The 11,787-nt window shown below is 57.8% G+C and overlaps 1 protein-coding gene across 1 annotated transcript; it reads right to left on the reverse strand.

Annotated features, from left to right (window-relative positions):
- Positions 1 to 552: 552 nt before the first annotated feature.
- On the reverse strand, positions 553 to 2,580 carry VRTN (vertebrae development associated). Its single transcript, XM_075152502.1, has one exon. It carries the CDS (start codon positions 2,578 to 2,580, stop codon positions 553 to 555), a length of 2,028 nt encoding a protein of 675 aa, XP_075008603.1.
- Positions 2,581 to 11,787: the final 9,207 nt, after the last annotated feature.

An 11,787-nucleotide genomic window follows, 5' to 3' on the forward strand; every position in this document is an offset into this window, starting at 1 on the left:
GACCCCAAGTGAAGCTTTTGTTCTCCTTAGCTGGGAAGAACCCAGATCAAAGACGCTCCTCCTGTAGAGCTGAGCACTCCCCAAGCTCCTCCTCACCCGCAGCTGAGCCAGTGCTGCTCTGCTCGCCGAGGGGATGCTGGGCACCTCCACGCTCATCCTGCACATCCACATTACTCATTCAAGCAAGTGCCTGGGGCAGAGAGACCTTCACATCCTCCGTCTCAAGAGGCCCAGCAGCATCCCGTGACACTGGCACAGTACTGCCTCCCTTGCTCACCCTCTGAGCACAAAGAGGGGACAACCCCCCGGCCCCTCTCCTTTGGGGCAGCTCAGTGCCTTCTCCTTCCACTCTTCCCGTCTCCGGGAATGGGCACTGTGAGGATGCTCCCATACCTGATTGAATCACACAGAAAAGAAAGCCAGAGACTAGGAACAAAACAAAATCAAACTGGAACAAAAGTTACGAGCGGAGCCCCAGCCCGGACACCCCACCAGAGAGCCAAAGGGCACGTCAGCAGAGGAGCTGTGGCCAAGCCAGCTGGCAACCAGTGCTCAGGCATCCACGAGCGTCAGCCCATCATGCAGGGCACGCTTCCACATGTAATAGGTGGAACGGGCCGTGAGTGGGAAGCGAGCACTGAACTCCTTGTAGGTGGGGAAGGTCTTCGACTCGAAGCGCTGCTGCAGGAACAGCTTGGCCTGTGCCTTGAACTGGGCAGTGGCAATCACATCCATCACAAACATCCGGCTGTTGGCTCTCTCTGACACGGCATAGCCTGAAATGGTGGTGTTGTATGGCGTGGCCGATGCTGGCTTATCTAGGTGCTTGGTGGCTATCTCCATGTGGCACTGGGGCTTGCCGCCTGGCTCCGCTCTCGGAGGCGCCAGGGAAGCCACCCGGTTCAATGGCTGGCCAGAGCCGGTCCAAGGCAGGCGATGCTGCCCGAGGGCCCGGCCATTGCCCTTCCAAAACCAGTAGGCTGTGGAGGAGAGAGAGGGGTAGCGCAGGCGGTACTTGCAGAATGGCAGCTGCCACTGCTGGACCTGCCTCCTGGCCACATCTCGCAGCTGCTTTCTCCAGCACAGAGAGGGCTTGAGCTGCAGGAGACTCCTGGGTGCCGGCCGGTCTCCGTTCAGCCTCTTCCTAACAGGCACGCTGCTTGGCTTCAACTGCAGGAACGGCTTTCCTATCACTAGGGGTTTCTGGTTATCCAAGGGAGACTGGGGAGGTTTGAAGTTGGGGTTCTCCTTGATTGCTTTTCTTCTCCAGTTGTAGTAAGTGGATCTGGAGATGCCAGGGAAGCTGCGCTTGAAGCACCTGTAAGGTACCAGAGTGTTCATGGAAATGCATTTCTCCAGGTAGGATTTGGCTCCTTGCATGAAGATTCCTGCTTGGATGGGGTCTAGGGAAGGACTTGGGGATCTTAAGCTCCCCCCTGAATTTGCTGGCTCATCCACATCAGCCTTTTTTGGGACATCCCTGTGAAGCTCCTGCAACCTGTGGGCCTCAGCCAGAGCAGAGGCATCACCATTGACCATGCTCTGCATCTCATGCTTCCAGGCGTAGTACGTGGATCGGGAGATTTCTGGAAACATTTGTCGGAAGTGCTGGAGGGGGATTATATTGCCCTCCTGAAAGCAGGACTGGAGGAAGTGTTTAGCTGCAAACCTGGCAGCTGCTTTCTGCCGATGTTCACGAGACTGGCGCTTCCAGCGGTAGAAGGTGCTCTTGGTAATGCTGTACCGGTCACGCAGGTTGGAGTAGGTCAGCTGGGGGTCACTGTTCAGCAGCTCAAGGGTCTTCACGGGCTGGACAGGAGGCTCAGGTGAAGGCATTGTGGGTTCTAGCTCCTCCAGGCCAACCACGGCCACAAAGTACTGCGCTTTGAAGACCTGCCGGGAGAGCTGCTGCCCTGACCACATGATGTGGAGCGTGGAGGTTCGCGGGCCACACTTCCTGGGCCGGATGAGCCGGTTGAAATAGGGCCGGATTTTCAAGTTGCTCATGGGGTAGATGGAGTAGATGTTACACTGCAGTACTGAGGCAAGAGCATAGACGTGCCACATGTTGGCAAAGGTGCCAGGAAAACAGGTAGCTTTGATATCAGCATCAAAGATGGCCTCCAGGATAGCCATGGGGAGGCTGGTCATCTCCGGCGTCTCCTCAGTGCAGAGGGAGTAGCGGGCAGCCTGCAGCATCACCTTGGAGTCGATCATGCCATTCAAGTAGTATTGCTTGTGCAGCAGCATCTCCACCACCGTACGCACCTGCAGCTCCAGGCTGAGGCTGGGGTTGCCCCAGAGCAGCACGCTGGCGGCCTCAAAGAGGCGGTTCCCCTCACCTTTGCAAACCAGAGGCAGCATGTTACTTGGGGCATCCTCAGGATAGAGGCTCCTGGCTACCCGGTCAACCTCCAGCTCCTCTTGGAACTGCCTCCCACAATAGCCAGGCAGGGAGAAAGATGACAGGGTCCTCTCCGCCTCCAGTGCGGCACTGGTGAGGCCCTCCAGACCAAAGCATTCGGTGGCTTCCTGCAGCTCCTGCAGCACAGACTGCACCAGCTGGTGCCGCTGGATCATCCTGAAGGATGGCAAAAAGAAAGAAGTCACTGGAGATGAAAGCAGTGCACGCTCCAGACTGCCAGGGGCCTGGCCTCCAGGTCCAGCTCTTCCCCAAAGGACAGGATGGGGGAAGAGGGTAGAGGAAAGGCCACTGCTCACCTCTCCACCCATGCTCCCAAGGACAAAGGAGGAAGCGTGGGTCCCCACAGGCAGACCTGGGACAGGGACATGGGCTCAGCTTGCTCTCCAGTGACCTCCTGTGGGCAGCACACATGGCACACAGCCTCAAGAGACACTTGTCTAGGTGAAACTTAAGGAGTGACTGCATCCATCAGGGTGAGAAGCCAGGTCACCTCCTATCCCTGCACACCTGGCTTTGCACCCAGCCTCACCCCCACACCCATCTTTCCCACCAGTAGCTCCATCCCTTCCATTTTACTACCCTGCTACCAGCACCCAGAGAAAAGAGAGCCTCAAAGGGGAAACATTTGTAATCTCTGCAGGAAGGGACCTGTGACAGAGCAACACTGCATGGGGGTGTGGAGGGACCTTGCTCAAAGTGTTCAAGCTTGCCCCCTCCCTCAGAGCAGGGCACTGCAGCCGCACCCATTGCATGCACCGAAAACTGCTGTCATAGAACCTAGGATGGAGGGAAGAGCCGGAGCCAGCTCAAGCCACAGTTACCGCTGCCTGAGCTGACACTAGGTGTCACTTGCTGCTCAGCAGACACACACCACCAGCCAGGGAGAAGCTGCAAAAGGAGGGCTTCTCCTGGATGGGAGCTACCAGGCAGGAGGCAACCGAAAAGTGCAGACAGAGCATGAGCGCTGGGTGGGTAGTTCAGAGTCTGTACGGAACTCTCTTCCCTGCCTGAGTCTGTACCAGTCCTGTCCTTCCTCCCTCCACATGCCAGTTCCCACTCAGGCAATCCAAAGGGTCAAACCTGCATTCCCCTCTTTGTTCGCTTTTTGACACCTACATGGCTCTGCCCCCGCCACTCCAGGAGCTTTCATGACGACTGCGCAGTCCTTACCCCATGATCCAGCTCCATCAGTGCAACCCTCCTCAGCACCTTTTCCCCACCAGCCAGCTCAGGCCCCTTACCCCAGCCGGCCCAGTCTCTCCCTCTTGAACTAGTTTTTCCCCCAGGGACCACAACACTTCACTCAACTAGGGAACCCAATCTCCTCCATTTTCTCCTAAGGCTTATTCACATGCCACCCCCAACATGTAGGGCATCACTTTGTAGTCTACTTGATTCACATCCCTGCCAGGGACCCACCTTCTCACAACACTTCACAAGTATCACTACACACTTGCAGCTCCACAGGGAGATGGGGAAACAGCAGAGCCAGGCAGGAAAAGCAGCAGATTTGCAGTAAAGCAGATGTCCTGCCTGACCTTTCCCAATTCTCAGCTCTGCTGCAGATAAGGTTATTATTGCTGTGGCATCTACAGCCCCTGGCCATGACCAAACAGCAAACAAAACAAGGTGCCACAGAATCACACGGCCGCATCCTGGCTACTTCACCACAGGGAGCCTCCATGTTGCTGCTGCCCTTTGCCTTTAATCAGGCCACAGCTAGTCAGCAGAGCCTTCCCCTGCTCCAAGCTCCTCCACGGTCTCCTGCATGTCGGAGGCCAGGGCCCTCTTACAGCTGTTCCCACAGCTGTGGCGCATCAGGTATCGGAGACAATGCAGGAGAACACACACAGCTGTGAAGCAGGGGAGATAAACTTGTCTGAAAATCCTGGTGAGCAAGTAGGGGGTTGTCACTTCGGGTCAGGTCTGTATTTTTGTTCTCCTGGAGGTTCATAGAAAGTTATTCTGCAGAGCAGTATTTTGACTAAGCCCATGGTGAACAACATGTGCTCTAGAAGCTGAAGCAGAGGTGTCCCTTGGGAGAACCACAGGGCTGGCAGAGCCCAAGTTCTCCTTCTCCGTGGCCTGCCAAACCCTTTCAGTGCCTGCCAGCTCCCCCCATAGCAGCAGCCGCCACCTCCCCTTTCAGCCCCCGCAGCCCAGCTGAGCACTCGCCTGCCAGCGGAACCAGGAAAGACAAGACAAGCTTTTCCCCTGGAGGGGTTGAGGAGCTGACGCAGGCTAGGGAGCACCAGCAACAACCCTGGTCTTTATGGCCTGGTGGGCATTTCCCACCCCCTTATAGCTTGCGAGGCTGGGGGGAGGGTGGGTAGAGGGAGAGCTGGAGGCACAGGACTTAATCCTTTTCTTTAGCAATAACCCCACAGCCTCAATGTCACTACCAGCTCCTGCTGCCCAGAGCAACAGGACCTCAAAAGCAATCCTAAGGCAAAACCCACAGCTGAAACAGCACAGATGAGCTCCCGGCACAGGGTGGAGAGGGGCCAGGTAAGGCAGAAAGCAGAAGTCAGCCCAGCTGGGGGCTTGGGTTCATCACTGAATAAAACCCAGCAGCTCTCAACACAGAGGACCTGCTGCAAAGGGAACGTTTTTCCACACACACCCCAGCGAAGCCAGCTGAACACGACAGACAAGTGCTCCCTAAACTGCCTCAGCACCAAGAGGTAACCAAGGGAGCTTTTCACTGCTGATAAAGGAGGTTTTACCTAACCTGGCCGCTTTTGCATTGTAACAGATAAGCAAACACTTGCAGATCACGTTCCCTCACCTAAATTGATGGGCTGGTGGCATCCAGTAGTGCAAGTTCCCCCAGCCAGCCCCAAAAACACGCCTGCCAGCAGGAATCCAGGAGACCTCAGTCCCTGCCGCCCCGGCTGCCCGGGACCGCTGGTGCCTTGCAGGAGCAGGGGTATCCATGCACCCCAGCCCAGCTGGGTTCGGTGGCTCGCTTCCCAGCCCCAGCTGCAGGCTCAGGCCACCCCAGCGGTAAAGGCTCTCACTTGAGAGGAGGAGGTTTGAACCACCGTAACCGCACAACAGAAGTGGTAGTCTCCAGGAACTGTCTAGGCTAGAAACATCACCACACTAGAAATCCCAGAGGGGGTTCTGGTGGGTGAGCAGCACTAGCAGCCCAGGCAGCGGAAGAAGCCTGCTCCGTCTGCCAACACCCACACCTCCAAAGCCCAGAAATGGGGAAACGCTCGCCTGGAGAGAGAAAAGCCACGGACCCGCCTTAACCTAGGCCAAAGCACTGCAGCTAAGCCTGGTTTCAGCCGTCTCTCGGGCAGGGGCACTGACCGCTCGAGCGCAAGCGGCGCCTGACAGCCGCCTCCAGCCCCGTCCACCCGTGAGCGCGCACCCGCGGCAGCCGCCACGGCCGCTCACGCCTCTCCCGAACGCGGTGGAGACGGCTCCGTGCGGTCGCCCCGGGACGGGAACAGCCCTGCGCCCCGGGTGGGAGCACGGGCAACCACTCCTTTCGCCCGGGAGACAAAGGGACGAACAGCCCCGGGGGCGGGGGAGAGGTCGCCGGTGCTCGGGCAGCCGCTGAGCGGGGACCGAGGGCAGGGCGGGACGGGGCGCCCGCCCGCTGGGGGAAGGTGCCCGCCGCGGCGGGGCAGCCCGCGGGGTCAGGGTTAGGGAGGGACGGCGGGAAGCCGCGGCCCCGACGGCGCCCGGCCCGGCTCCGCACTCACCTGGCTCCACGGGTCGCGCCCCACCCGGCCCCTCGGCCGCCCCGCACCTTTAAGGGCGGCGGCAGGAAGCGGCGCGGACCCGCCGCCGCCGCCGCCCCGGTGCCAGCCCCGCAGTGACCCTCGGGAGCGGGCGGCCGCGTGCGGCGCCGAGCCGGGCCGGGCCGGGCCGGGCCGGGCCGCCCCTCCCCGCCTGCCCCCTCCCTCCCCTCCCCCGCCAGGAAGCGGGCCATCCCCGCGGCCCCGGCCCAGATGAAAGCGGAGCGGGCCGGGGGTCACTTCCAAAGCTAAAGTGATAATGGCCATTGTCCCGCCGCCGCCGCGCTTAAAGGGCCCGCCGCCTCCCGCCGCCCTGCCCCGCTGCGCCCCGGTGCTCCCCGGCACTGCCGCCCCACAGCATCCTCCTGCCCCATACCCCACCCGGGACTGCACCCCATGGCGGGCGACGGAGCCCACTGGGGCTGCGGGATGGGAGCTGGATGCCAGCATGCGGCACCCCTCATGTCCCACGGGGCGCAGACAGGCCCCGAGTGGGTGTCACTGCAGTCACGGGACTGTGGGGTTGGCACAGCCCATGTGCGTGTCTGCCCTCTCTTTCCGCTCGCTCCTGCCGAGGCCATGGTCCTTCCTGTGGGCTGCCAGCTAGGAGATAGTTACCCTCTCCTCTCCCCTCCCTAAGTGGCGCCCGTCCTCCCCGCAGCAAGGCAATGCTGGTGGGACCCCCGGCTTGTAGGGCTGATGAAGCTCAGCTGTGCCCTTCAAAACCTTCTCATTTGTTTGCGGGAGGCACCCAAATGATGGCAGCCTTTTCCCTGCCCTCAGCTCTGGGCAACCTCCTGGACGGGCTTGCGTCCACCCGCCCGTGCCTGGGCCCTCGGTGGAGCACCCTTCCACCCCGCTATCTCTGCCCCACTGCCTCCCCAGCCTAATCTCAGGGCTGAGGTCCCCCTCCTTAATTCCCGCTCGCACAATGGGTTCATCCCATCCCTTGGGCATCATGTGAGGCTGTGCAAACAGCCCGCGCGCCCGGCACCTCGTTCCGGCATCGCTGAGCCACCAACGCCAGCTCCACCCCACGACCTCTTCACAAGCCCAGAACCCCTAGAGCTTCCTCTAGGGGACCTGCCTCATCCCAAGCTACACCACCCCAAAACAGGTCCTCGAGGAGCCCATCTGCTCTTGGGTATGAGGGCTGGGTGCATTTTAACAAGGGGGTCACAGCTTGGACAACAGGGAAGAGTTGGGCTCTTCACCAACTCGTCTTGGTGCTTCATGTCCCCTGGTTTGTGTAGCACCAGTTGCAGGCAGCATCTGGTTTCCACTCCCCAGCCTACCCTCGGGGACCAGCCCTGGCCCCACCACAACACCCTCACACATTGAGGGCCACAAAATAACTCCTGATGTCAGACATGGCAAGGGCTTCCTTCCCTGTGTGCCACCACCTGCAGGAAACCTCACGATGGTCACTCATTTCTACTGCAGCATTTGGCAATGAGAGGGCAGGAGGACACCACGTATGGGATTCTTGTGCAATTTGGGCAGAAAACTAAACATGGACCTTTCAAACAGGGGAAATGTGCCCATCTCCCTCTCCTGCTGCCTTCCTTTCCATGGTAGTCCAGGAGCAAGCATCGCAGCACACATCAAGGCACACCTTTACTGCCCTGCGCCCTACCGGGGGCAGAAGCACATACCCCAGAGCATTTTTCCTTGCTTCTCTTGTCTCGTATCTGAGCCCAGGAGCATAGGGGGAGGCTGGGCACGGAGGGTTTGACAGGAGGAATGGGCTCCCTGGAAGCTGTGGACTAGTTGCTTGTGTGTCCTCCCAGCCTCAGCTAGGAGCCACTGCCCCAGCTAACACCGAACCTTGGCCCTCAGTGCTTACAGGCATCACTCTCACTGGACACAGAAAAGTTACAGTGCAAGGAAGAGAGACCTAAACCATCCCCTGGTGAGCTTTTTTCCCCCTCAAGCAATCTTCGTATCTCCAAAGCCAGCTCCACTCTCGCTATCAACTTGGCCAGTCCTGGATCTTTTCCCCGGCAGGCTGGTGTTCATATCCACAGCTGCTGAGCTCCCCTTCTCATCCTTCATCCTTTTAACTTCTTCGGTTGCAAATGCAAAGCTGTGCTCACAGGGCAGTGAGACACTGGTAAATGCCAGAGTCAGCAGGGTCAGTGATTAACATAGGAGCTGGAAAACACACAAAGAGACAGCCTGGGCAGTTCTGTTATGCAGATGACTGCACACACTGGCTTCCAGCATATAAACAAGTAGTTAGCATTTTTCTGTTCCTTGGAGGAGTTCGGTGGGAGACCAGTGTGCTCCCTGATTTGGTGCAGGATGCTTCAGCATGACAGTAGGCCGTGGAGACCTTTTGCAGTTTAGCTCTGGCTGCCAGAAGCTTTTCTGCCTGTTGTGCTTTAACCTGCCTGCTGCAGCCCATCCTCTCTCAAACGAGTCCCAGAGCAAAGGCGCAGAGATGTCCAGCTGCACATGGGTCTCGGCACCATGTTTCCAGCTGCACTGGAAAGCAGGTTTTGCTGCTCCAAGTTTGGGCATGGAGTCTTCTCCCAGGTCAAGAGCAACCTCCATGTTCAGTAGATAAAATTCTCATTAGTTTGAACATGATGAGGAAGGGTGTCCCAAGGACTTGGTGCTGGGTTCTTGTACAAGGTGGGGCTTTCTCTGGCTCTGTCACTGGAATGTGACAATCCCGACAGGGCTACACATGGGGACAAGATTCAAACACTCAGTTATCCGCCACAGCAGGAAAGCTCCCCAGTCCCATCTCCACTCCTACCTAGGGGACCTCCAGGAGTGGAAGGAGTCAGAGCACCCTACCTGCTGCAACACTGTCCATGGTTGGACCAGAGGAGACCATTCAGGTTGGGTGGGATACGGATGAAACAGCTGGGACAGCCAAATGCCATTCAGGGCAAGCCAGACTGTGGACCAGTTGCCAAAACCACCTCTGGAATTGGAACAGATTGACCTAAGTGGGCTAAATTGACATGTCCATCCCCTCAAAGCCATTGCTCGTGCCCCAGCTTCTGTTTTTTCCATCTTTCTCCTGACCAGAGAACTGCAGAGTCAGAATCTTCCTTCTGGGAAGTTGGGGGAGCTGTGACTGTGACTGTTGAGAAGCTGGCAGGATTGAGAGCATGGGGGCTTCCAGGAGGGTCCTAAGTGTCTGCTGTCTTTGCTGGGTTTCTCCCCTGTGCCTGGCATTGCTCCACGATGAAAGAGCAATGAGCAGAGCTTGCAGCCTGAGGTGGCAACAGAAGTAGGGTTGTTGCAGCTGCAGTCTGCCCACCAGTTTTAGAGGGAAGGAAGGTCAAGTGGTTCTGGTGTAACTATGCCCAACGGGACCCTGGAAAACGTGCAGTCCGCCCCAATCTTTTAGCACCTTGTTTGAACTGAATGACAGAAGTCCTGTTTTGGGGTTCACGTTGTCTGGTACTTCTCATTCCCAGCCCTGAAACCATCTCTGAACCCACTGCTTCGTGCCTGTGCTGGAGCCCTTAAAGGGATGCTCAGATAGACAGACTGCTGGGTTCTGTGGAGAAGTCCCATGAGGCACCCTCATGTCTGTGCGTGCCCTGGGACAAGGCTGGGCACCAGCAGACAGACGATTTTGTTCAGTTCTGCTCACATCACACCGAGAGGGAGAGTGACAAACTACAGGGAGTTTTCAGCCAGGAGCAATGGAGCTGGAGTGATTGAATTATAGGAGACAATGCGAGGAGCAAAATCTATTTAGTGGTGCTGAAGTGAGAACTGGCGGGCAGGGACAGCCGGGTGCATCAACCTCAGCAAGCGTGAGCAGTTAACAGGGGTGACTTCAGCTTTGTGACTGAGGACAGAGGGATGGCACAGAGAGCAGAAGAATGTGGCCTGAACTTTAGGACAGCGTGGTGGCAAGGCCCAGCCAGGAGTTTCATCTCCCCAAGGGAAGCGGGGAGCCGGCCTGGGCGCTAGGTCCCATCTTAGACAAGAGACCGGAGGCCTCTAAGGCTCTCTCACACCCTGTCGCCCTCTTCTTCTGCAGTGATTCAGAGCTCGGGGTCGTTCCCCTTCCTCCAACACCCCTCAGTGCCGCCTCCTTCCCATCCCATAGAGAACACCCAGGGGGCCCATTGCTGTCCTCCCCTCTCTGTCTTAAGATCCCTCCTTGTGCGACCAGGGGACCGCAGTGTTGTCTTCTGAGAGTCACTCAGAGCACCCTGTCCCTCTCCTAATGGTGGCTGCCTTCCAGTTCATCTTCTGGGTGATGTTCAGGACTGACCAGTCTAATGCATCAGGAGTGCACAGGAGTGCCACGTCTGCCTGTCCCCTGCCCGGGGGTAGCGGAGCCCTGACAGCAGGTCCCATCTCTAATTCTTTTCTGCCTGGCTCAGGGCTGTTTTCCCTTCTGGCTTCTGTCCAGTTGGGCTCCCTCTTTCTTCCTGCTCCATGAGATGGGAGGGAAGGTTTGAACTTGGTGCCGGCGCTGTGCCCTTGCTCCCCGAGGCTCCCTGAGGCTCCCGGGCACATGGGAGGGAATTAAGTGCGAAGCACCAAGCACAGTACCACAGTGCTGGGCAAGGACTGGGAGTCTTGGCCACATCCTGGGGTCCCAGCCGTAGGTGGGAGGGGTGGGGGAGAGCCGGGAACTGCAGGAGATTCAAAGTCAAGATCAAAGCGTTTCCCTCTGAAGCCCTAACACTCTCCTTCCCTCCCACTTGCACATAAAAGCACTCTGCCCTCAGCAGGCTCTCCGCTGGGAAGGGTGAGTGGAGGAGGGGGCTGTTTTCCCCCTCACTTTTCCTGTGTTACTAAAAATTCTTCCCAGAGGTGAAATGGTGAAAATCCTTCCACCCCTCCTCCCCCATGCCTGCTTCTTGCCCAGATCCAAAGGGCCTGAAGCCATTTCAATGACTGTGAGTTCATGGCAGACCTGGCCTGCTTTGGGGTGTTACCAGCTGCTGCCGGCATGGGGGAGATGCAGCGAGCAAAGCCTTTGAAGTGTACAGTAGAAAGACACTGTTAGAGGCAAAGCACAAGGAAGGAGGATTGAAAAGAAAGCAGAGCAGTTTGGCCCACAGGAGGGGGAAAGGCTAATTAAGGCACAGTAAGGCACAGAGCGTGGAGGAGGAAAAGGCAGAATCATTAAGATATCACAGCAGGAGCCGGTGGTGGCTCCATGGAGGTTTAAGCCACGCTGAGCCTGGCCTCTGCTGTTCGCTCCCCCTCGGTTCTCCATTCCCACCCTCTGCGTTGGGGTGGCACAGGAGTTTGGGGGACTCTGTCAGTCAGTTCAGGTTGCTGATCCAGCTGAAAATGAGTTAGTTTAGTTCATACCCTAATACAGACAGAGCTGAAACTCAGGATGGGAGTCTCCATTACCCCTTCCATACTAATGATCAGAGAGAGGGCTAAAGCTTGCAGGTCATCCCAAACTGAAGAAGCTGCAAGCTCCAGTGAGGACAGGCACATACGAAGAGGCTGGAGACTGGAAACATGGGCAGGAAACAGCAGATTCGATTTTGGAAAACCCGGGAAGGTGATATTCTCCTGGCAGTGCTTCATTACGCAACATCGCACAAACCCAGCAGCATTAAGAGAGACCTGGGAAGGGAAACCCAAGGGAAAGCAAGCTGCAGAGTC

Source organism: Calonectris borealis, chromosome 5 (genome assembly GCF_964195595.1).
Source record: "Calonectris borealis chromosome 5, bCalBor7.hap1.2, whole genome shotgun sequence".
Taxonomy (NCBI): domain Eukaryota; kingdom Metazoa; phylum Chordata; class Aves; order Procellariiformes; family Procellariidae; genus Calonectris; species Calonectris borealis.

Coding starts and splice junctions, on each gene's coding strand:
- VRTN (XM_075152502.1), bottom strand. CDS start 2,580: ATGATCCAGCGGCACCAGCTGGTGCAGTCTGTGCTGCAGGAGCTGCAG.